The 25,340-nt window shown below is 42.2% G+C and overlaps 1 protein-coding gene across 3 annotated transcripts in view; it reads right to left on the bottom strand.

The window, feature by feature from the left end:
- Window positions 1-25,340, bottom strand: part of LOC136835492 (ATP-dependent RNA helicase DDX54) — a 241,468-nt gene that overhangs the window by 65,252 nt on the left and 150,876 nt on the right. For all 3 annotated transcript variants that reach the window (XM_067099067.1, XM_067099068.1, XM_067099069.1), the window contains exons 11-12: window positions 1,192-1,321; window positions 519-725 (exon numbers count right to left, since the gene is read on the bottom strand). In XM_067099067.1, coding sequence (XP_066955168.1) covers window positions 519-725; window positions 1,192-1,321 — 337 coding nt within the window. The remainder of the gene's footprint in view (window positions 1-518; window positions 726-1,191; window positions 1,322-25,340) is intronic.

Raw genomic sequence — 25,340 nt, 5'->3', positions numbered from 1 at the left:
AGAAATCCCCAATAACTACAACTACAAAACATAAATTTTCATGAAATGCTGTATATTCATGTCAAAAGCCTTATACATGACTACTGAAAAAAACCCTAACTTATTCACAGATTTCCACTATATATGACTTGGGGAGCCATATGCACATGAGCATGCAAATGATATTTTATAATGATATTTTATTCTATCAAATAAATGGCTGAAGTACCTGGGATTTTGTTGATCATGAAATTAGCCTTAGAATAAGTTTGTAGTGATAAAACAGACTGCTATTTCATTCAAATAAAACATGAAAGTTTCATCTTACATCACTCCAAGGAAAGCAGTAAACAATCAGCACATAAAGAGAGGGGGGGGCCCCCTAGACTAAGGAAGACCTCACTTACTGATAAAAGAATATTACACTAATTTTAACCATTAACCTGTGACTAAACAATTTTGAAAATATGCCAAGCAGTTTTACAAGAGTAAGATTTTGTTTTCTTATCACTAATTAAAAAATTAATATTTTCACATACTTCTTTAGGCTGGAGGTTCTTCAGACGTTCCAACATGGCTAATCGTTCATCTTCTAAATCTACATTAGCCTTAATCAAAAGGGGATGGTATCCAACAGTCATTAGCCATTCGTCCTCCTTCATTCTTTTAATGCTCTCTTTACTAGGAGGTGGTCTTGACCTGCTGTACTGCTTATATGCACTGTCCATAGTGTTCTTCATATCACCCTACAGAGGATATACAAATGAAGAACAATGGATGACGAATCTATGTTGAGAATCTATGCCAAACTCATAAAATTCAATTGTACCAAGTACAGTGCAGAAGGCATTTCAGGCTTCAATATTCTTATTACAGAAGTGAAATTAACCATAAATTTATTTCTCAGGCTTCAATATTCTTATTACAGAAGTGAAATTAACCATAAATTTATAAAGTGAAACACACTGACATTTCAATGTGTCATTATCATTTCTAAGGATTAATATCAAATTCCAATATAAATCTGTACATAAGTAAAACTTAATATCTTTTCATAGATTTTGTATAGTGTCAGCTGAACTTTTCGTCTATAAAAGCCAGAAAATCAAATGCTTTCAATTAATTAAGCTAAATAACCATATAAAATAAAAAAAACATGAAATAATAAAATCATGAAAATAATATTGCTATGCATATTTCCTTGGATCTTACCAGTTCTGATGATTTTTCATGCATATTCAAAATCTGCTCCAATTCAGCATCGATGACAGTTTGAGGAACAGATCCATATATACCATCCCAGTCATCTCTCTTGTTCTTATCTGGTGGATGTGGAGCAAACCTAAAACAAACTACACGTTATCAAAACCAAAAATGAACAGAAATTCTTTACATACAAAGGCAGAATAAATGGAAATTAAGTTAAACTGCGTAGCAAGCAAGAACTATATTTAATACCACATAAAAGAAACACAAGTTTGGATGTAAAACAGATTTTTTACCATTTCAATTTAAAAATACTTAGAACCTTACATTGGACTGCAGCAACACTGCAAAAGACCAACATTGTGATTATGACAAATTGGCCAATGAATGAGCAACTTTCTCAAAAGGATCAATAAGCCAATTGCTCATTTAAGTGACAAAGAGGCTGAAGTGTACGGTTGCAGTGAATAAATATAGAAAATGAATTGGTGATATATGCTGGAATATATGATTAATATATCCAGCATGCTCCCCGGATCATCAGTATCTTGTCTGTTGGGCAGAAGAAGGAGGTTGTCTTATTACACATACACATCATGCATTTAAGTAATATTTATTAAGTAATACTCTCACCTCCTTCTTCTGCCCTACAGACAAGATACTGATGATCCGGGGAGCATGCTAGATATATTAATCATATATGCAATATACTGATGATCTGGGGAGCATGCTGGATATATTAATCATATATACAATATACAAAGTTATGAAACAAAAGTTATTCTGATGATAACCGTCAAGCTTCCTAGCTAGGTATCCTTCCTAGAAATCCTACTAAATCTCATCATAAACCATTAGAACAAGACTATTTTTTAATCTTATGAGGAAGACAATTTTTCTCCTGGCATTTTCTTCTTTGCAGCTAGTCAGTAAGCCTGATGCAATTGAGCAAGATCTCTCACGCAGATGGCTGAGGGTCCACAAGTCGGCCTTATGACAACAGCTTTGTTACATAAACCAACACCCCAGGAAGGAGAGACATTTCTACTTTACCTTTTGCCATCCCATCACTTGCAGGTTATATCCAAACAGCAAAAACTTTCTCCACTACTTTGTCGGAGCATTACAACTGTACCTTCACAGGATTATTGTTTCCAAGGAAAGTACATCCAGACTTTGTCATAATTATTCCTCAGGAAGCTCATGATCAGGAACACAATTTTGTGTTGGCTTGGGAAGGTTATTTTGAATGCATGAAAAACCGTGACAGATGGCAACAGTACCTCAACTATCTGCAAGGGTGTTTAATAACTTGAATCACCCCAACTAAAATGAGATTCAGGCACTCTAAGTACTATAATGGGTTTGTTAAGAAACAAATGCAGTTTTTATAAAAATATGATATTCTACAAACATCAAAAATAATCCTGAACTTCAGATTGAACTTCAAGCATAGACAGTCTAAAAAAAAATAAGACTATTTTAAACATTGCGCCACCCAATATAAGTTTATAGTGGTGGCTAGCTCTTAATGGTATACCAGAGCATTTCAAAGCTGTATTATTATCGTAACATGCTAAGTCATGCATATCATCCATTATTGTGTTGGTTATTTCATTTGATGTCAAGGTTGTACATTTCGTATAACTAATTTCTTATGATATTCATGATTAATTTCTTTGCAGGATACAGATTGCTCTGTATTGTTTGTTAATATAATAAACTAGTGGAACCTGGTAATGGCACCCCTAGTTTGATCATGATTTAAAGGGATGGCACCATTATAGTAATTTTATTATCATTAAAAGAATGTTTCCCTATGTGTTTCTCTTGCCCAGTTGTCACAGCCATGTCCTTGCAACAATATCAGTCCATTTCATGCTGGTGCATGTTCCACTTATATGACAGATACACACGGCATGCATTTGACTGTTTCCCATGGTTTTTGTCTTTCCTTACTATAGAGCTGCTAATACGCTAAACCCATAGGTTGCTTCTCCACTGTAAACAGCATAAGGATCATACTGCTTGTCAATGGGACAGCACATACCACATGCCATAAACATAACCTGTCTGGTATAAAGTTGAGTTTAAGTAGTTTTAGGACATGTGTAAAATCTACAAAATGCTCCTGGCAGCAAACCATGAGGGAAAGATTTGATTTATACTAGTCCTTGGGGCCAAAGTTTCAGAGGAAGCATAGTGGAAGGATAATACATCTTCCTGGCAGAGCTCTGGCTGAGAGTATTTCCCTGTTTCCATGCACATTCCATGTCCTTGCCAGTAAGCCAAGATCCTGGAATTGAAGATCTCCCTGTATGACTTCTCCAACTAAGATCAAGAGTTATACAATGGGATAGATGCCCCAATACTGGACATGAAGTGGACCTTACCACTGAACTTTTCCCTCCTGAATCTGGAAGACCCAGGGGCAATGACTGTTTTTGCATGAGAGGGATCCTTCAAAAGAATATCTAGGCTCCCCTATGCAATAACATCATGTTGAGAAGGACCCTGATAAAGACAACCTCCTCTCCCTGAAGTACTTTTTTACACATGCAATGACCTACTGTTGAAGGGGGCCCCTAATAAAGCCATCCTCCTCTTCCTGAAGTACTTTTTACTCAGGCGATAACTTGGCGTTGAGAAGGAACCCATTGGATAGGGCCCACCTTTCTTACCCCTGAAGTTCCTGTCCTTTCCAGGGACAAGACAATGCAAAGTATAGGGGAAGCCCTCAATACTGAGCACCACTACATCAGAGATGCTGTTGAGGATTCCCAGTAGGAACTCAAAACAGCTCTGAACACTGAGTTGAAGGTTATCTCCAAGACTTTTTAAAGTCTCAAAAAAGAGACTAGAGTCTTCAAAACCAACCTGTGACAGAATTAATCATTGCACAAAAAAGAAAAGATCCTGGAAGCAAGTTAACGAAAAACCCAAGGCTATACAGAAATTAAATCTTGCATAGATACTTTTAGAGTCAGACAACTCACGGAGGTATGACCAGTTCAGAATGTAATTGTAATTTTTCTGGATAGAACTTTTTCTATCCCTGATCCCAACCCCTTAACAAGGTTGGGGGGCTTAGAGATCCACTGCAGGGAGAGTATGCTCTTTTGCACCTACTCTATCTGCTGTGGATTCAACGAAACATTGGGACCTTTAACGCCTTTACTCCTCCTCTTCATATAAATTTTTCCCATCCCTTCTTCCTCTTTTGTTGACGACCTTGGCATGGTACTGTATTTGACAGCTGAATTCACTGCTCTTTCAACTTGACGGAGGGTGGAGTTGGACGGCATGCTGCTCCACTCGTAAAAACAGTACCAGACGTGGTTGAGCGAAGGGAAATTTTTATGCCAAGCGATGTCCTCAGTGCTGGGTCCAATCTTGACAGACTGACGACCCTCTAGGCACTACGGGTATGGTGTATATCCAGGTGAGGACCCCAGGGTAGTTATCATCCATGGGTAACAGAATTGCTCCTCCCCCAGTTGGGCCTCCCTGGTGAGGGGGACCTCATCCTGGACGAAACTCATTTTCTTCATGATATTGCGAATCAACCAAACCTCCCTACGACTTCTGGCATGACAATGGACTACCCCCCAGAAATCCCAATTAATCAACAGCAATGTGGTATTACAACTTGAATGCCATATAAACCACCCAGAAAAAGTAAATATCATCTCGACCCAACCTTGACTCACTCCGATTCCCTCTTTCGGAGTGGAAGTTGGTCAAGGAACAACAAATTTCAGCCCTAAAGTTGGGAAATTACTTAATAAGAAGACATCCAATGTGACAGAAATGTTGTTCAGACAAATAAAAGAAAATATGTGGTTTATAGGAGCCACAAAAAAAATACAAGGGATATTTGTCCATAAAAAGTACTGATAACATGAATTTACATGTAAAGAAGCATGACACTATGAACAGCATTTGGGGTACTAATGTACTTCCTGAAAATAATGATGAACTGGTCAATAAGAATATGCTGTGAGGTATATATAATACCAAGTAAACAGAATATAATATAATATTAAGAATTGCAAAAAAATTTGAGGGTCAAGATCTACCTCAAAAAATATAAATTTTGGGCCAAAACAGAGAACCAAGACCTTATGTTCCAAAGACACTACAATGCCAAAATTGAAGTAAATATGGGCACAAGAAGAGGAACTGTTGAAATGAACCTATATCTATTTATTGTGGATCTGACAAAAATACCACACAATGGAAGCGCAGGGAGCCAAAGTGTGTAAACTATGGGTAAGATCATCACCCAAGGTCCAAAGAATGCATGTACTATATATACAATACAGAATTTACAATCTTACAAGAAAGAACAGGGATGTCTATAAAAGAAGCTAAACTAGAATTAAAGGTGAGAGGAATTCAAGATCCGTCTGAGAAACATGCATATTCTTCAATAACAAGAACCAATAATCAAACAAAAACGCATAAAGATAGAAGTAATGGAGCATAGGAAAGTAAATCTCAGGAAGAAATTAATGCTTTAGAAATAAAAACTAAAATGGCAAAGAATAAAGAAACAAGTACAAATGAGATGGGTAATATTTTATTCAGTTCATTTGAAATATTAATGCAAATAGAAACACAGGAGGATGCTACTACAGAATAATAGAAGAGAGTCGTGATGGACTGGAAATTAAAGATAAAAAAAGACCTTAGGAGAAAACACCACCCAAAATGAAGAAACCCACTATTATTGGAGAAACATCAGTTAAACCAAAGATAAAGGATATGAAGAAAGAAAAAACAAAAACAAGTTAAGAATATACCTTTATCTCCTACAATAATAATAAAACCTATGGATGCATATATGAAATAGGAGAAAAGTAAGTAGTGATAAAAGTTTATATGAACACTTCTGCACAAAGAAAAATATTATAGAATTAATAACAAATTTTGAAACAATAGAAGATATATATTATAATACAAAATTTAATATGGAAGAGTTTGAATTTGCTCTCTTGAACTGCAATAAATCTGCTTCTGGAGGTGACAACATTTGTTTTGAAATGATCTGCCACTTAGCACCTTTGGCAAAGGCATACTTATTACAGTTTTGTAATCACTTATGGCTTTGAAATTTATTTCCAAACCCGGAAAGGATCCCATTAATGTAAACAATTACAGACCAATAATTTCTTTAACAAGTTGCTTGTGCAAATTACTAGAAAGATGGTAAATGCTCAACTAACATGGCATATTCGAGGAAATAAAATTTTGACTCCCACTCAATTCAGATCTACATTGGATTCTCTATCTAACTTGGAAGACCACATCAAGGAGGATTTTAATGAAAAATTAGTATAGCCATCTTTTTTGACATATATAAGGCATATGATACTACATGGAGATATGCAATATTAAAAAGTTACATAAAAACAGCATCCGTGGACATTTACCTAGGTTTATCCAAAACTTTCTGACAAATCGCACTTTTCCATGAGAATTGATGATGTATTGCCTACTTGAAAATGGCATTCCACTAGGAAGTGTCCTCAGTGGCACACTGTTTACTTTAGCAATACAGCAAATAATATCAGTAAAAATCTGCCTATTGGAATTAAAAGTAATTTGTATATGGATGCTTTTGCCATATATTATTCAGCATCTCAAATAAAACATGCAGAACGAGTCATTAATAAAAGCACAATAAAAATAGATGAATGGGCCTCATCTGTAGGCTTTAATTTTCCCGTAGTTAAAACTCAAGCAATCATGTTTTATAAAAAAGGGATTTTGACAAAGGAAAAATCTATTTCTGGGCTCGACCTGTGTCACCCAGTGAAATGGTTCCAATAGCACACATTTCTAAGTATAAATATTGCTAAATATACCAGAGAAAAAAGCTATCCATAATGCCAGGGTTACTACCCCTGGATCGATCACCACAATGGTGTCGGTATGCACAAGGGGTGAGTGGTAACCACTATCACAGGTCTTCATCCTATAGATTTCTCTATTCTCAAAGCCCCAAAATTGGAGGAGCCGCACCAACGGTTACCTCCTACACGCTGCCAACTACCGCTCACGCCCGCCATCTTCATCCCAAGATTAGCACCCTCCAAGCTTGGTATGTTACCCGGGTGGGAAAGGAAGCATAGGGATGGGTCACTGGGTGACACAGGTCTTCCCCCAGAAATAGATTTTTCCTTTGTCAAAATCCCTTTTCTGGGCTCGACCTGTGTCACCCAGTGACATAGTAACAGAGAATCAGCCATACAATAGCTTGGTGGTACCTTCCAAAGATTACCTTAATGGAGCTAAATAAAACTAAGAGAAAATTACTGTGTTTTAATAATCCCAAATTATAGGATCAAAAGGCATAATTAAAGACTACAAGGCACACAGTACAAAAACATAAAAAAAAGCCAACACCAAGACACTTAAGGCTAACAGATTATGATTTAAAAAACAGGATATCCATGATACAGGCAGGAGTCAGGCTGTGAAGCAGACCTGACCTAGAGGCAAGCGAGGCAGGCAGGCAAGAGAATATACTGATAGGTAATCAAGACTTACAAACAAAAAGGGAAAACACAAAAGTTACATAAACTAGTCTTGAGCTGGACCAGGAGGAACAATACTTCCTGCAGCTACTGTGGAATATTTAAGAGCCTCTAGGGACTTAAGATAGTGGCATTTAAATACTGTTGGTGATTTCCAGCCCGTATACTTTTTAAGGTCATCAAAGTTCATATTATGAAAATAATTAGCTGAGGTGGCCACCGCCCGAATATCATGTACCCGAGGTACTGAATCCGGGTTTGCTTGTTTAATAAAATAAAGAATTTGTTGCCTGATGGCCTTTAAGGAAATGGTACCTCCATTTTCCCTAACAAAAAGAGGGCCTGAGATTCTATTAGAAGTTCTATTTAAATAAGCTTTTAAAGTGTTAACTGGGCATAAAGACAGATCCTGTGGAAGGGGAATAATCTTCCAAGGAGACCATCTATTTTGTGGATCCTTATTCTTTGCTAGAAAACTGAGATCCGGAGACAACAGAACTTCTCCTGACGGGAGGAAATCAACATGATTCGGTTCTCTAGAAAGAGCAGACAGTTCAGAAATTCTAGCCCCTGAGGCTAGGCTTACTAGGAATAACATTTTCCTTAACAGACCTAGGTATGTACATAATTCATTATCAGTGTCTGATGCCAATTTAAGTACGTCATTTAAGAACCAGGAAACCGTGTGTAGACGGTTTGCTGGTCTAAGACGAGCGCATGCTTTGGGAACTGACGAAAAATAAGAGTCTGTAAGGTTAATATTAAAGCCATGTAAAAATATTTTTCTTAAAGCAGATTTTGTTGTAGTAATAGTACTAGTGGCCAGTCCTTTCTCAAATAATGATCTGAAGAAAGAGATTGCTAGATTCGTGGTCATTTTCTGAGCTTCAGATTCTCTTAGAAATAATGCTAACTTTTTAACTGCTGAGTCATACTGTCTGAGAGTAGATTCCCTCTTATCTGATTCTATGAACAGTGTATTAAGAGGGTCAATGTTAGCGTCTTTCTGAGCTGCAAACTTCATGAAGTCCATAAAGCTAGGGCATTCAGAATTCTTGAGGAAGCTGACACAGTCCGAGTTTGCACTACTTGTGTCAATCTCGGATTGGGGATCTGTTTGTGCCAGAGCTTCAACTCTAGTAGAAGAGGAAACCAATTGCTCTTCGGCCAGTTGGGTGCCACAAGAGCTACTTGACCTTTGAATGATCTGAGTTTGTGTAAAACTTTCATCAATAGGTTTATTGGTGGAAACAGATAGATCCTTTGCCATCTGTTCCAGTCGATTGACATCGCATCTGTGGAATGAGCTAGAGAGTCTAGATTGGGAGCAACGTAACACGGAAGCTTGTGGTTGCTCTCTGTGGCAAACAGGTCTACCTGGAGACCCGGTACCTAAAGACAAATCCACTCGAACGACGTCTTGTCCAAGGACCATTCCGACTCCAGCGGAGTTGTCCTGGATAGTGAATCTGCAATGACATTTCGAACACCTGCCAGTTGGGTAGCTGACAGGTGCCAAAGATGTTTCCTTGCCAAGGAGAAAAGTGCAATCATTACCTGATTGATATGGCTCAACTTGGAGCCCCCTCTGTTCAGGCAATGCACGACTACTGCACTGTCCAGCACCAGTCTGATGTGAATCCGTCTGGCTGGACATAGTTTCTTTAATGTTAGAAATACTGCCATTGCCTCTAGAATGTTGATTTGGAACTGGCGGAATACTGTCGACCATGTTCCTTGAACTTTCTTGTGTTGGGAGTATCCTCCCCATCCACTTAGGGAAGCATCCGTATGGATCACTAGCGATGGAGGGTTGAAACTGAAGAGGCACTGACCTTGCCAAACTCTTGACTGTCGACCATGGTCGAAGCCTCTTCCTCAATACTGGCGGGATTAGAGACATTTTGTCTCTGTTTCTGCTATTGGCTCGTTTCCTCCATACCCTGTTTATATCCTTCAGTCTGGCTTTTAGCAACAAGTCTGTTACTGAAGCGAACTGAAGAGAGCCCAGAACTCTTTCCTGGGTACGACGAGAGGCTCTTTTGTTCTTGAGGAACCACCTGGTAGCTTTGGCTATTTCCCTCCTTTTGGATTCCCAACCACTGAAATTGAGCCACCGGAACTAGACGGGATTTCTTCCTGTTTATTTGGAAACCCAAGTATTCCAGGAAGTTGATTACTGTGAATGTTGCTTTCCGACATTCCTTGGCGTTGGATGCCCAGATTATCCAAACGTCCAGGTATGCGGCCAGCATAATTCCTTGGGCCCGTAGTTCTTGGACTACTGTCTCTGCTAGTTTGGTAAAAATTCTGGGCGCTATGTTGAGCCCGAATGGCATGACTCTGAACGAGTATGCTTGTTTTCCTGGTCTGAACCCTAGGTAAGGAGAGAAGTTTCTCGCAACCGGGACGTGATAATATGCGTCTGAAAGATCTATAGAGGTGGAGACGGCTCCACGGGGAAGTAGGGTCCGTACCTGCGAGATTGTAAGCATGCGAAACTTGTCGCATTGAATGTATAAGTTGAGACGAGACAGGTCTAGAATTACTCTTTGCTTGTCTGAGTCTTTCTTTGGGACACTGAACAGACGGCCTTGAAATTTCAAGTGTCTGACTTTCTTTATTGCCTTCTTTTGCAGAAGGTCTTTTGCAAAGTCCAGTAAGTCTTTGGATGGAGGTTGATGGAATCTGACTGGCGGAGGAGGCCCCTTGCTCCAGCTCCATCCCAGACCTTTTGAAATTATGCTGTGGGCCCACGGACTGAAGGTCCAATGGTCCCGGAAGAGATATAATCTCCCGCCTACCTGAGGAGGCTCATTGATTGGAAGAGGGCTTACTTCCTCTGCCTCCTCGGCCTCCTCTTCCACGCGAGAGAGATCTGGACGCTGCTCTACCTCTGTAGGCGGCTCTGGCTCTGCTACCCCTTGCATGCCTATTGTAACCTCGAAATGCCCCTTGGCTTTCAAACGAGGCGTTGAAAGCTGGGGACGTCACGAAGGCTGGCGGAGCAGAAGCTTGCTGAGCCGGCTGCATCAGTACAAACTGCTGCTGAGGCTGTGCCTTGGATGTGGAAGGCTGGCCGATCTGTGAGACCGGTACCGCCTGAAGCACAGTTTGAGCCTGAGGTTTCCTATAGCTCTGGAATCTCCTGAACCTTTTCCTTTCCTTAGGTTGAGGTCTGGAGGTCTCAGAGGACTTCTTTTCAAAGGAAGACCCCAGCGAGAGCGAAGGCTCTGGTTTGCTCTGGTTGCCTCTGCTAGGACATTATTGACCTCATCCTCTGGGAAGAGGTTAGGTCCCGAGACAGAACTCTTCATGAGCCTATTGGGCTCATGCCTTATGGTGGCGTCTGCAAAGATGTGCTTTCGGCAGTTCTGCCTCGCAACCACAAAGTCATAAAGGTCCGATTGGAAGGATGCCAATAACAACTTTGTTAGGACCTGAAACAGAGGTTCGTCAGTGTAAACTAATGTTGTTACCTCTGAGATGGTGATAGAATGCAGGGAGCGACTCAACCTACACCTAGCCTCATACTCCGCCTTCAGCAGAGCCTCCGGAATCCTGGGAAGGTGCTCGCTGAACAGGGTGGAGGCACACTCGGGATCGAGTTTCCCCACCGTGAACGTTGCTGGAGCTCCCAACCAACATTCCGAATCTCCGGGGAAGAGAAGGGAGGTGGGGTCCATCTCCCAGAGTTGAGGCATAGGCTTGCCATCTATTCCAGCCTGAAGGGTCAGCTCTGCAATCTTAGTAGTGCAGGGGGTAGGGATGGAGTCACCTACGGAGAACATCGTGAAACTTCCCTTAAAGGGAGTAAGTTTTGTGTTCTCGCACTCCCAGTCGGAGAGAGCGCGCATCAGGGCGGATTGAGCTTGGTCCCTAGGAAAGATGACCGTTTCCTTAGGGACCTTATCAGATCTAATCCAGACTTCCTCGGTTAACCTGGCATAGCCTGGATAGGGAGGCACTAGGTCGGCTGGAAAGAACTCCAGTTCTTCCAGACGACGAGTGCCCAAACCCTCAATGGTCAGTGTGTCATTGTGCAGGGGAGCATGCAAGGCCAGTCGCCACGGGTTCCCCTTATCAAAAGGGGGCAGTCTGGAGGCATCCGGGACAACATGTGACTGCTGTACCGCTCCGGATTGGATGAATCCGGAGAGCAAGCTTTCCTGGGCCTGCATCCTTTGTGCCAATGACAGCACTGACTGTCCGGAGGTCTCTAAACTTGTAACAAGCTGAGACGAGAGATCTTGTAGCCTAGCTTCAACCTTAACCTTAGAGTCGATCCTCTGCATCAGCAGTTCGACAAAAGCCTCAGAGTCGAAGCCAGGCTGTGGGGGCTTAGCCCTTGAAACTCTGGATCTCGACCCCTTAAACGGAGGAGTAGCCTTACTTGAGGACGTCACTGGTTTGGGAGCCAGTGACGACCTAGAGGGAGCTGGCGGGATAGACCTTTGAGGTCTAGAGGACTTTGGTAAGTCCTTCTTTTTTAGAGATTTCACCTTGGGGATAACAGACCGAGATCTGTCCCCAAGGTTAGCTGACTTCGGAAACCCCTGGAAGGAAGAGGATGAAGAAGGTGAACTAAAGAGGGATCTATTCATACTATCCTCACCTGCCTCACTTACCACCCTACCTTCTACCTGGTGGTCATCTACGCTCATAGGCTCGAGGTGGATGCTGATGGCCGCCACCTCTCCGCACAGGTTGTCATCTTGGGAGGGCTGCGTCTCCTGTCTAATCCTCTCGATGAGTGGGGCGGCCAACTCCTTGGGTACTGCGGCGGAGATCCGGGCATTCGGGTAGAGGAGATTGCAGATCTCCTCCGACAGCACGTAGGGGTGGCCAGACGCAACGTTTCTCCCAAAACTGCCGACCCAGGTCTTCAGGGTCGACAGTGAAGAGGCACGGATTGCCTGGTTTGACTGGAAGAGAAGGCAGGACTTGCTGAAAACATTCTCCAAATGTTTTGCATATATCCATATGAGCCATTAAAATCAAAAGAAGACTAAAGATTAGCAGACTCCTATCACTTACCGACTCATCTGATATGAGCTCGTACAGAGCGTAGCAAATTTCACAGCCGTCAGGGTGCCGAACGATGAGGTCTCCAGCATGCACCGCACAGCTAGAGTGCGAGCGGCACACCTCGTGCCCACAGGGTTGCTGGAGAACGGCCGTACACCCCGGCTCCTGACAACGTACCATCTGTAAGTGGAATGACGGTACATGAGTATCATCAAGGCAAGACCCGCCGGAACTAAGTCCGGCAGCAAAAGTCTACCTTAACATAGATTATGGATGATGATACATGAGCATCATCAAGGCTAAACCCACCGGAACTGAGTCCGGCAGCAAAAGTCTAATAAACACAGATTTATGCTACAGAGTGGCTAACTACTATATATGTTATAAAGAAGTACTCTATGATACTCTGCCGTGATTTGTCACTGAAATCTCATTGTGTCACATAATGTGGAAACGGCGTAATATGAGCGGAAAGTGTTCGCATATAGCCTAGCTCTCAACCGTCCAGGAGAGAAACCATATAATGGAAACCGCCAAACACACCGTGAACCATACCCACCGGAGTGGTTAAATGGACAATAACAACGAATGATCCGACTAGACCGGCGGAGACTTAAATTCTAACATATCGTAACTCTTTATTTGCTTCCACTGGACAGTGTTCGATGCTCCGGCTACTAACTACTAAAAGTAATTAGAAGCGAGCTAACGAAACACCGCCCATTAAGGGAAAGGTAGGTGAGTGGCGGAAACCCGGCAAACGGCGACCGGTCAGGTGGGTAGCACCCTCCGAGAAGCCGAATATAACCTCCTTACGGGGGTGCCGAGCGTAAGCGATCGGCATTTCCCCTTAGGAGGATGTCGCCCAGGCAACGTCGCCAAATTTTAATCGTTCAGGTAAAAAAGGGGGGGAACTAGGCTATATACACGAAAAAGCAGGAGTTTAAACCTGCTGATCCTAACGCCACACCCTCCAAAACCGAGGCATCTAGGTCAGGTGGCAAATTATGAATTGAGGAGCCCTCTCACTAATCTAACCTCACCCTCCAAAACCTAACGGCCTGGCCAGGTGGGCTAAGTGTGAATGAGGAACTCTCTCACTGGCCTAACCTCACCCTCCAAAACCTAACAGCCTGGTCAGGTGGGTTAAGTGTGAACAGGGAACTTCCTCACTAGCCTAACTTCCCTCTCCAAAACCGTAAAACGGCCTGGTCAGGGGAGCTAGGTAGCCTGAGCATCGTGTAAGAGCGCATGTCAGGCCTAGCCTAGATAGGCTAGGCTAGAAACTACCTTATATTAGAATTAAACTACCTAATTATCTAAACCATAAAACATAATAAAGTTAACCACTCATGATGTGGGTTAGCCTAAAAATATATATATAAATACATAAATACATAAATGACACGGCGGTAGAGAAGGCCCAAAAAACATTGGTACCAAGATGGCCTACCTCTGACGCCAAATCACATGCATAAACTAATCCAGGAATGGATATGCCATCCATCTTTATACATAACAGCTATGATCATGATAATAACAATAACACCATCGAGAAGGCACCAACTCGCTGGTGGAGGAAGGAAACCGATAAAAAGACTCAAATTCTATGATCAGAAAAAGTTGAGCCTAGCTCAGCCATGATACAAGGTTCCCTTGTCTCCTTACCAGAGACATGGTAAATTCTCCAAATAAGCTCCAAACTGAATGGAGTATGAATAAAAACTAGCATTCTGCTAATATAAATACTGAGACTGAGGGTCGAAAACGGAAAGAGGCAAACACAGCCCACGCTCGGCTGCGTATCATAAGTATTTACACTGGTAAACATTATTTACATACAGTTCAAATTACAGTGCCTCTTGTGTTAAAAAACCAACCAGAAACAGTACTCAACTTAGTTGGTGGAAAATCCTCGATGGAAGACATGATCAAGCAGAAAAGGGAACACAATCACCAAAAGAAAAATTTTACGGAGTTCACGTGTTCGTGCTAAGATTGGAATCAAGATGGCGGGCTTGAGCGGTAGTTGGCAGCGTGTAGGAGGTAACCGTTGGTGCAGTTCCTCCAATTTTGGGGCTTTGAGAATAGAGAAATCTATAGGATGAAGACCTGTGATAGTGGTTACCACTCACCCCTTGTGCATACCGACACCATTGTGGTGATCGATCCAGTGGTAGTAACCCTGGCATTATGGATAGCTTTTTTCTCTGGTATATTTAGCAATATTTATACTTACAAATGTGTGCTATTGGAACCATTTTACTGGGTGACACAAGTCGAGCCCAGAAATAAAAAGTGGAAAACGGGTGAAGAAATAGATTTAAAAATCAGAAACCATAACCATACTATACCAATTGGCCAAACAGCAAAATTTTTGGGATAAGTATTTCATACTCACTTGAACTGGAAAGGCCACATAACATATGTGAGATCAAAATGTAAAAGAGCATTAAATCTAATTAAAAAAACTATTGAACACTACTTGGGGAGCCAATAGACATACCCTTTTTTTACTGTATAAAGCAACAGTGCTGTCTATCATTGATCATGGAAGTGAAATATATGGCTCGGCATCAGACACAACGCTGAAAATGTTAGACTCAGTTCACAATGAAGGTCTTAGCATATGTTCAGGAGCCTTTAGATCATCACCAAAGTCATCTTTACAAGTTGGATGTGGTGAACTACCTCTCTCTCTCTCTCTCTCCATAGAGAGTTAGTAACAATGAAGAGTGCTCTGAGAATTCACACAAATGATTCTCCAACCAAAAAATATTTGGATTAAAGACAATGCCTCAGTATTTACAGCTGAGTTATGTGCAATAGCATCAGCCTAGAAATGATTAAAGAAGCCTCAATCAATAATTTTATGCTTTATAGCGACTCCACAAGCACTATAGAAGCCATAAAAAGTTACATTCCAAAAAATAATACTGTACAACAAAATGACATTTTCATAATAAAATAAAGCTTTAAGTATACTTACCCAGTTACATTGCTATTGTTTCAAACTGAGCAGCAGCTAGAATTCAAAATTTGCACCAGCAAAACAAAAAACAATATGGTGGCTAGGAGATACCCCCTCTGTCCACTGGTAGAGGAGTGAGGAACTACTTTAACACAAAAATTCAGTCATTTATGCCCTACATTCATGAGGGGGGAGGAGGGAGGGCTTTGATCATATAACTACTGGTAAGTATACTCAAAACTTTATTTTATTACGAAAATGTCATCTTTAAGTATGTAACTTACCCAGTAGTTACATTGTCTTCTTTTATTGGGTAAAAGAAATGCTGTAAGTTCCTTACCTGTTAAGTGAGCAATCCATACTGATTCTGTCTCTTAAATATGGAGCTCTTCTTAACCGCTAGACGTGGCGAGGGAGCCATGGGACGTCTATAGCAAGTAAATTATCCTTGTGACCTAGAAGGGTTCGTAAGACATGAAGGATGACCAGGCAAATGCCCCTGCTCAGGGCGCAGTACCAACCAAAAAATGTAAAACCAGTCGATGGGTATCACCACTAGCCTACAGCAAAATTAAACCCCTTAAAAGAACTAATGACTGAGAGGTACTCCTAAATGCACAGCACCATCTACCCCTAGACTCCCCAGCAAACTCAAAAACCTGCATTAAGGAGAAGGGGACACTAAGGAAGGATGCACTTCCTTATCACCTTCACCGAATACCATGCCAGCCGCAACAAAAGGACCTAGGGTACTGCAATTATCATATGTGGTCTCCATACCTCGTAAATAATGAGGCGAAAACTGACCTACTCCTCCAAAAGGTCAGTTGTATAATAGAAGAAAGGGACAAATTGTGTCTGAAGGCCAGGGAGGTTGCAACTGCTCGTACTTCATGTGTTTTAACTTTCAAAACACTGCATTCCGCCTCATCCAAATTGTCATGAGCCTCCACTATTACACTCTGAATGAAGAAAGCCAATGCGTTTTTTGAGAGGAGTCGAGAAGGATTCTTAACAGAGCACCAAAGATTGTCCGGGTTACCTCTAATAGACTTGGTCACTTGAATATAGAACTTGAGAGCTCTAACAGGGCATAAGAGTCTCTCCTTTTCTCCGTCAACTAGATCTGTAAGATTACGAATCTCGAACGACTGTGGCCAAGGCCTGGATGGAGTTTCATTCTTGGCCATAAAACCCATTATAAGGGAGCAAATAGTGTTACCCTTTGCAAAACCTACTGTTTTATTTAAGGCATGCACTTCACTTACCCTCTTCGCTGTAGCTAAGGCTACTAAAAATAGTGTCTTTCTTGTCACCTCCCTTAGAGGCACTGTACTGAGAGGTTCAAATCTATCACTCCTAAGCCACTTCAGAACTACATCCAAGTTCCAGCCTATTAATCTTGGTCCTTCCGTCCTCTCCTTATCGAAAGACTTAATTAAATCTGACAAATCTTTGTTGCTAGGTAAACCCAGACCACGGTGTCAAAACACCGAGCCCAACATAGCCCTGTACCCCTTAATGGTAGAGGTAGATAATAGTTTCGTCTTCTTCAAATACAAGAAGAAACCGGCTACTTGCGCTAAAGATGTCTTAGAAGAAGAGACTCCCTCTCTCCTGCACCAGTCTCTAAAACCATTCCACTTGGCATGGTATACGTCCGAAGAAGATCTCCTTCTGCATTCTGAGATAGCTTCTGAAGCTTGTTGAGAGAACCCCTTGTCTCTGAGGAGACGGTTGATAGTCTGAATGCAGTTAGCACTAGACCTGACAGACCTTCGCAGAACTTTCTTACGTGAGGCTGCCTGATAAGATCCTTCCTTTGAGGTGGAAGCCTTGGATAATCTATCAGAAGTTCCAGCAGATCCGGGAACCATTCCCTCGATGGCCAAAATGGGGCAATCAGAGTCATTCTGACGTTCTTGTAAGTCCTGAGTTTGTTCAATACTGCCATATCTTGAATGGCGGGAAGGCGTACACATCCAGATTCTCCCAATTCTGAACCATGGCATCCGTAGCCTAAGCCTGATGGTCCGGAATTGGAGAACAATAAATTGGAAGTCTGTTGTTCTTGGCTGTGGGAAATAGGTCTACCAGCGGAGTCCCCCAACATTTCCATATTTGTCGACATACCATGGGGTGCAAAGTCCATTCTGTCGAGATCACTTGCTTCTTGTGACTGAGCAAGTCTGCCCTTATGTTTAGTTTCCCTTGAACATACCTTGTCAATACTTGTGTCTGATTTTGCTTCAGCCACAATAACAGAATCCTTGTCGCCTCGTAAAGGGAGACCTAGAGAGTGCCTCCTTGTTTCCAAATATATGACAGAGCTGTTACATTGTCCGAATGGACTACTACCACCTTCCCTCTGATCTGTTCTGCAAATTTTGTCAACCCTAGATAGACAGCTACCAATTCTTTCATGTTGATATGCCACTTCTGTTGGCTTTTGCTCGAAACTCCTGACGTCTCTAAGTCCCCTAGAACCGCACCCCATCCCTGGTCGGACACATCTGAAAAGAATGTTAGGTCGGGGTTCAGCGGAGCTAGAGACTTTCCTTCCGTCAATCTTTCTCTTGACAGCCACCAAAGTAAATCCTTCTTGATTTCTTTGGAAATCTCGAAAACGAAGGAGTCTGGGAATTCCTTCCTCCGCCACTTCGCTTTCAGATAAAATTGTAATGGTCTCATGTGGAGGCGACCCAGATCCACAAACATCTCTAGGGACGATAACGTCCCCAGAAGGCTCATCCATTTGTTCGCAGAGCAAGTTCTGAGAGTAAGAAATCTCAAAACTTTTTTGAAGACAAGAATCGGCTCTTTGAGTTGACGGAGAAGCCCAAAAACTCATTGCATCTATCTGAATTCCCAAATATACTGTCTTCTGAGAAGGGGTCAGACAACTTCTGATGGTTGATTAGAAGACCCAACTCCTCTGCCAATCTTAAAGTCACTTGAAGATCCTCTGTGCACTTCGCAGAAGCCAGTCATCGAGACAAAGAGATATCCTGATCCCCTGTTGATAAAGCCATTTCGAAAATGGGGTTAGAATCCTGGTAAAAATTTGAGGTGCTGCTGAAAGGCTGAAACAGAGAGCCGGAAACTGGAAAACTTGGTTCCCCAATACAAAACATAGGTACTTCCGAGACTCTTGGTGGATCGGGACATGGAAATATGCGTCCTGCATATCCACCGTTACCATCCAATCTCCCCTGTCTGATGGATAATAGAACCGTGTTGTTGGTCTCCATGCAGAATTTTGTCCGTTTATGAACTTGTTTAAAGCACTGACATCCAACACGGGTCTCCAACCACCCGAAACTTTTGGAACTAAAAACAGGCGACTGTAGAAGCCTGGACAGTTCTGATCTTCCACTGCTTCTACCACTTTCTTGTCTAACAGGGCCGACACCTCCTCGGAAAGCGCCATGTATTTCTTTGAATCGCCTAAGTAAGCTGTCAAAGCTATCGGTACTCTTGAAAGGGGGGCTGAACCATAAAAGGAATACGATAGCCACTTCTCAGAGTCTCCACAACCCAACTCTCTGCTCTTATCTCTTTCCAACACCTCCAAAACTGTAGAAATCTTGCTCCTACCGGTGCACAGAGGATGTGTTTCTCACTTCTTGTTGGCAGACTAGGGAACTTTCTTAATTGATCTAAGAGGGACCCTTGTTCTTCCTCTAGAATTTGCCAATCCTCTATAACCTCCTCTACCTCGAAAGGGCATTCCACGCGAAGATGAAGAAGCAGAAGACGAAGTCGGGCGTATAACTGGCGAAGCAACAGTAGCCTCTCTTGGTCTTTTGGAGGACTGAGCCAGTAAATCCTGCGTAGATTTCTTCTGAACAGCTGCAGAAATCTCCACCAACAGCTGCACTGGAAACAAGTTCTTCTTATTAAGAGGTGCGAACAACAATGCCGACCTCTGAATTCTTGACATGCCCTTCGTAAGGAAAGAACAACATAATTCTCTCTTTTTAAGAATGCCTAATGAAAACATTGCAGTCAGTCCCGAAGCAGCGTTGATAACTCCTTGATCTAACACGTTAACGACTTCCGATAAATCCGTAAATGCCTCATCTAAAGAAGAACATGCAGAAATCTTACGGCCCAACACTCCAATGGACCAGTCCAAAAAGCTGACTACTTCAAAAATACGAAAGATGTGCTTCAACAGGTGATCCAGTTCGAGCGTAGAAAACATAACCTTCGCCAAATTAAAAACTGAACGCCTCGAAGCGTCAATAAGCCCCGAGAAGTCTCCCTGGGAGGAGGCAGAAACTCCCAAAGAGAAGGCTTCCCCAGTCTCGTAGCAGAGTTGTCTCAGAGACGTTAATCTGGAAGGAGGAAAACAGAAAACAGTCTTGCCCTGCTCCCTCTTCTTAAGGAGCCAAGCATCGATTCCTTTTAGTGCTTTCTGTGCCGAAAAAGACAAAACAATCTTCGGAAGTTGTGAAGCACTCTTCTTCCAATCCCTCGAAAAAGAAGAGTCCAGAGAGGAAGGCACTACATGAGAGAACAAATCTGGAAAACTCTCAACGAAGAATTTCAGAAGTTTCTTGAAGGCAGTGGAATTGTGACTCTCCTGTTCTATTTCCTCACTGCCTGCTTCCATTGCTTCCTCCTCCAAATGTGTAGGCGAAATGACGACAAGAGAAAGAGTCTTGTTCTGAGTGGGTTGCACAAAACCCAACATCTTATCCAACTTCGCCTGAATGGCATTCGTCGAAAGGTCCTCAATTTCCTGCTCGGAAATCCGCGTTGGAGAAGTCGAACGTCTGGCAGACGAGTGGCGAGTTGGCGCCAACGAACGAGTCTGGGTTTCGGACACCAGAGTGCTTTTCTCTTGATACTAGCGCTCACACGCTTCTCCTTCGTCTTCCAGTCGAAACAACTGCTTTTGCGCCTCCACATCAAGCAAAATCCTCTTACTCTTCTTATCAGAGGATAATCGATGCCTTGGAGCCAGTGTCTGTGCTCTCTCAACGTATCGGGAGGGCGAAAAAACCTCCGGAGCCTCCCACGAGCTACAACCAGGGGAAGTAGATGCATGAATAAGCGTTCGCTTCTTAGGTACCGCTTCAGGCGAGACACCGCGAGACCTCTTAAGCGGGTGAGACTTGCCCGAAGAAGACCATTGGCGTCTGGGCGAAGATTCTCCCGAACTCGATAGGTTCGCAAACTCTTCTCTGGAGACGCCTTTCCAATGGTGCTCCCTAGCAGTCTGGGAGTCGACATCAGATCCGCCTGAGGGGGCGACTACCCGGGAGCAGACCCCGCTCGCCTCCCTTTGGCCTTCAGTATGCTTCATCCTGGGGGATGGGGAGTCTAGCAGGGACCTTTGCCTAGGAGCACGAGCAGGCCGGGTAGCCACCTCCTCCACTTCACAAACACTAACATTCGTCACTTTATCCTCCAAGGATTTTACAGAGGCTCCCAACTTCTCAACAGCTTGGAGCATTAACGAGAATTTCATGTTCATACGGGCTTTGAGGCTGGTCATGGCATCGGTTTTGGGTGAAAGGAGATCAGGTGAAGGAACAGGTTGATTAACAAGAGGGGTGTTAATGGGAGAAATGAAAAGTTCATGATCCTGATTATCTCCTTCCTTAGAGGAAGCCCTAACTGCAGCTTTCTGCTTCCTATCAGAATCTAATTTTTTCATCCTAGAAGAATAAATCTTCCACTTCCCTTCATCCCAATCTCTACATTCATCACATGTTAAATCTGGGTTACAGTCCTGACCCCTACAAGTAGCACAAACGGTATGTGCCTCATAAATTTCTTTAGTTAACCTACTTTTGCACCCTTTGCTGTAAACTCTAATTGCCCTGTTCTTACCTGAGCTCGAGTCTGACATACTAAAAAGAAAAGAGGGTAGCTAAACTAACACAAGCTGGAAAGGATGTAACTGCTTGTCCTAACTAATTCCTGAAGCCAAAACACTTGGTACATCACCAAATTCCAATAACAGAATAATCCTGAATTCTAGCAGCTGCTGCAAACAAGTGTGAACAGCATAAGCCAGCAGAAACGACAGAATTTTGTGTTAGAATAGTTCCTCACTCCTCTACCAGTAGACAGAGGGGTTATCTCCTACCCGTCATATTGTTTTTTGTTTTGCTGGCGCGAATTTTGAATTCAAGCTGCTGTTCGGTTCGAAACAATAGCAATGTAACTACTGGGTAAGTTACATAGTTAAAATTAAGTTTTCACCATAAGTTGTGTAATAATGGAAAAAATATTGAACTGTGTTGGATCTCTATCCATGTAGGGATTAAAATAAATGAAGGTGCTGATAAAGCAGCTAAGGAAACAGTCCACATGACAAGAACAAATGTAAACATCCTTATTAGTGACTATATAGGATATATAAGAACAATCACTGTATATAAATGGCAAAATATATGGAATGCAGGATCTGAAAATAATAAATTGAAAAAGATTAAATCCTGTGTTCTTCAAACAGGCCATACTCGTTTGACATGTGGGCACTTAATGAACAGTCCACATGGCCCTCCTCCCAAATGCCCAGAGTGCAGTGTTGATAACAGTCAAGCATGTATTGTATGAATGTCCAAAATATAACCTGCAGCAATTATCAAATTTTAGGAGATCAATCAAGGAAATTTTGTCAGAATCTACATTTTCAGTAATTCCGATTTTAATGTTCATGAGGAACTGTGATTTAATCAATAACGTATAAAAATAAGTAAATAATAAAAATACAAAAGCCCTTAGGGCATCTAATGAATTTCAAAACAACAAAATTTTAAAATGTTATTTGACTTATTCTGAATTTTAAAATACCTTTCTAGTGAGTATATAGGGAAACGTGAGTATAAATGTATTTATTGTGCGGGTGTGTTCCAATAAGAGAGCGCATGCCTTTGTAAAGTTTTTAATTTCATTTCCACTTATTCATCACCATACTGAATGACCTATTTGGTCCTAGTGTTGGCCTCTGGCCTAGGCCTGGCATTTCACTCAAATCCTTCAGGCCAGCCCTATGAGAGCTGACAGTCAGCTCAGTGGTCTGGTTAAACCATTTTAATAATAATAATGATCCTTCCCTTGGCATTTAGAAACTGCTAGAGGAGATGGTCTTTCTCCCTGCTAGCATGGCAAAAAAAAGCCATTGAAGCAACCGCTTTTTCTGTTTAAATGAAAATTATGGTACCTACGTAATCCTGGAGAACCAATATGCCCCTTTTGGTGGCACCAGCTTTCTGCCCTTCACTCTTATAACAATAAGTCAAGTGAAAGCGGATATTAAGAACTCTGCTGTTTCTGGGAAACATTGAAAATATTGGAAATAAAGCTATTTATTCCAACTATCCCAGCATCTGGCAGTTTCACTAATGGGAAAAATTCAAATTCAATGTGGCCACGCAGGAGTTTGGTGACTTTATTAGCAAAATCTCAAATGGGACTGCCTCCTTTGAGCTCCAGGCAAGGCTCCACATCTTTTCTGTCCTAGCCTCATCCACTATTCTGAACATCACTATGAGGAGGCTCTCAGTCTTCTAGGACTGTTTTGGCTGTGGTTGCAGAGACCTTACTGCAAACATGGTGGTACTCTATGATTTTCTGGAGTAGCAAATCAGGGCTTGATATGAGTTGTATGCTGCAATTTCTGAATAACTACTGATGTCCAAGCACTTTCACTCATCCCATGTGGGACTTGGACTGCTTCTATTGGAATGGAATATAGAGTTTAGGCCAAATGCCCAGCACTAGGACCTATGAGGTCATTCAGCACTGGAAGGGAAACTGAGAGTACAAAGGTTTGAAAGGTGTAACAGGAGGAAAACCTAACAGTTGCACTAAGAAACAATTGTTGAGAGAGGGTGGAGAGCAAGATGGATGGAAGTACAGTAAGAGGAATGAAAGGAGTTGCAGCTAGGGGGCAAACAGACACTGCAAAGAACCTTTAGTAATGCCTATAGTGCACCACATGAGGCACACTAATGGCACTACACCCATAAGGGGAAGTGCTTCTATCAATCTGAAAGAGACATGATAACATATCCCTATTACCGTTCCTTCCAACCTTTGTTGGGGTTTTGGATAGGGAAGGACAGGTTTTAGATAAAAGGTCATGCCCTTTTGTGTTAGATATTGCACAGAGAATCTTCACAAAATTAGCTGCAATAGTTTTCTCCAAACTCAGAAAAGAAGGCCTTCAACTAATTTTGGTACTACCAAAGAAGAGTGTCTATGAAACCTAAGAGTGGTAGTCAGCAGACTCCAGTCAAAGCGTTTCCTGATAAAGTGGAACAAGTCCTACCTCACACCCAATAGGCATTTGTGTGGTTGGGTCTCTGTTGGGATATCCTTTGTGGTCGGTTGTCTTCCTACGCAGACTCAAATAAGGAAGGATCTGCAAAGATTCCTTACCCAATCTGAGGTTTTCCCATGAAGTTAGGTGGTTGGGAAGATATTCCATACATGGACCTGGACGGGAACTCTGCAAAACAGGTTGAACTGACTCCTCCATCCATGTGGCAGTAATGCACTTGGATGCCTCCTTGACAGGTTGGGAAAGCCACTGGGTGGATTGTCTGATAGCAAGAAGATGATCACCTGTTTTAGGGAGGTGTCACTCCCATTTTCTAGATCTGATGGCTGTCTTCCTGCCTTAAAAAATTGGACATTTTTTTGGTCCAAGACAATATGACAGCGATGGCTTGTATGAAGAGGTCAGGTTCCTGCCCAGCCCCTCTCAGTGCAGTCATGCTGCCTGTCCCACAGATGGTTCAAGCAAAAAGTGGCACTTGTCAGCAATCCACCTCATGGGGTCGCTCAGTGCCATAACAGACTCCATCGAGGTGGACAGCAGCCTCGACTGAGTGGATGCTAAACAAGCCCATCAAATAATTGCTAACATGCTTCTGCATCCAGAACTAGACCTGTTTGCCACACGCAAAAACCATCAACTTCCAGTGTGTGTGTCTCCAAACCAGGACAATCAGGCAATAGCAAGAGTTGCATTTCTACAAAAATGGAACAAATGGAGGACATTCTATCTTTTTCCTTCACTGTTCCAGATTTCAAAGGTTTTGAATAAACTGCTAAATATCAATGGAACAACTTACATACGCAAAAGACTCACTGGTTCCTACTGCTTCAATATTAGGTGACAAAATCAATCCCGATACTGTCAGCTGTTCTATCCCAGACAGGAGGAAAAGTCATATATGTTTGCATCCTCTTTTCTGAGCCGTGGCCTTCACGTGGATTTTTTAAAAGCTAGTCTACCATGCAAATTATTACCTAACACTACTAGGTACCTGGTGCAAAAACGAGACTTCATCCGTTCAGCAATGCCAGTCCATTTAGGAAGCATGGTTGAATTACCTCCACACTGACAACTGGTTGAACCTTGGTTAAAACAGTTTACATCGTCTACTCTACCTGGTAGATGACAAGCACCTTGCTGCTATTATAACTGTCATACAAATCTGTATTACTAAAGCCCTTGCTTTAAGGATGCAGCATTGATTCATATACAGAAGTCTTTAATACCCTTCTCTGGCCCTTTGCATTGTAGAGAACAGCTCCTGCAAGGCTCTCCATAACTGAGTCCCTAAATAAGTTTCTCTGACCCT

Source organism: Macrobrachium rosenbergii, chromosome 55 (genome assembly GCF_040412425.1).
Source record: "Macrobrachium rosenbergii isolate ZJJX-2024 chromosome 55, ASM4041242v1, whole genome shotgun sequence".
Lineage (NCBI taxonomy): Eukaryota > Metazoa > Arthropoda > Malacostraca > Decapoda > Palaemonidae > Macrobrachium > Macrobrachium rosenbergii.
This window is presented reverse-complemented; position numbering and strand designations above follow the sequence as displayed.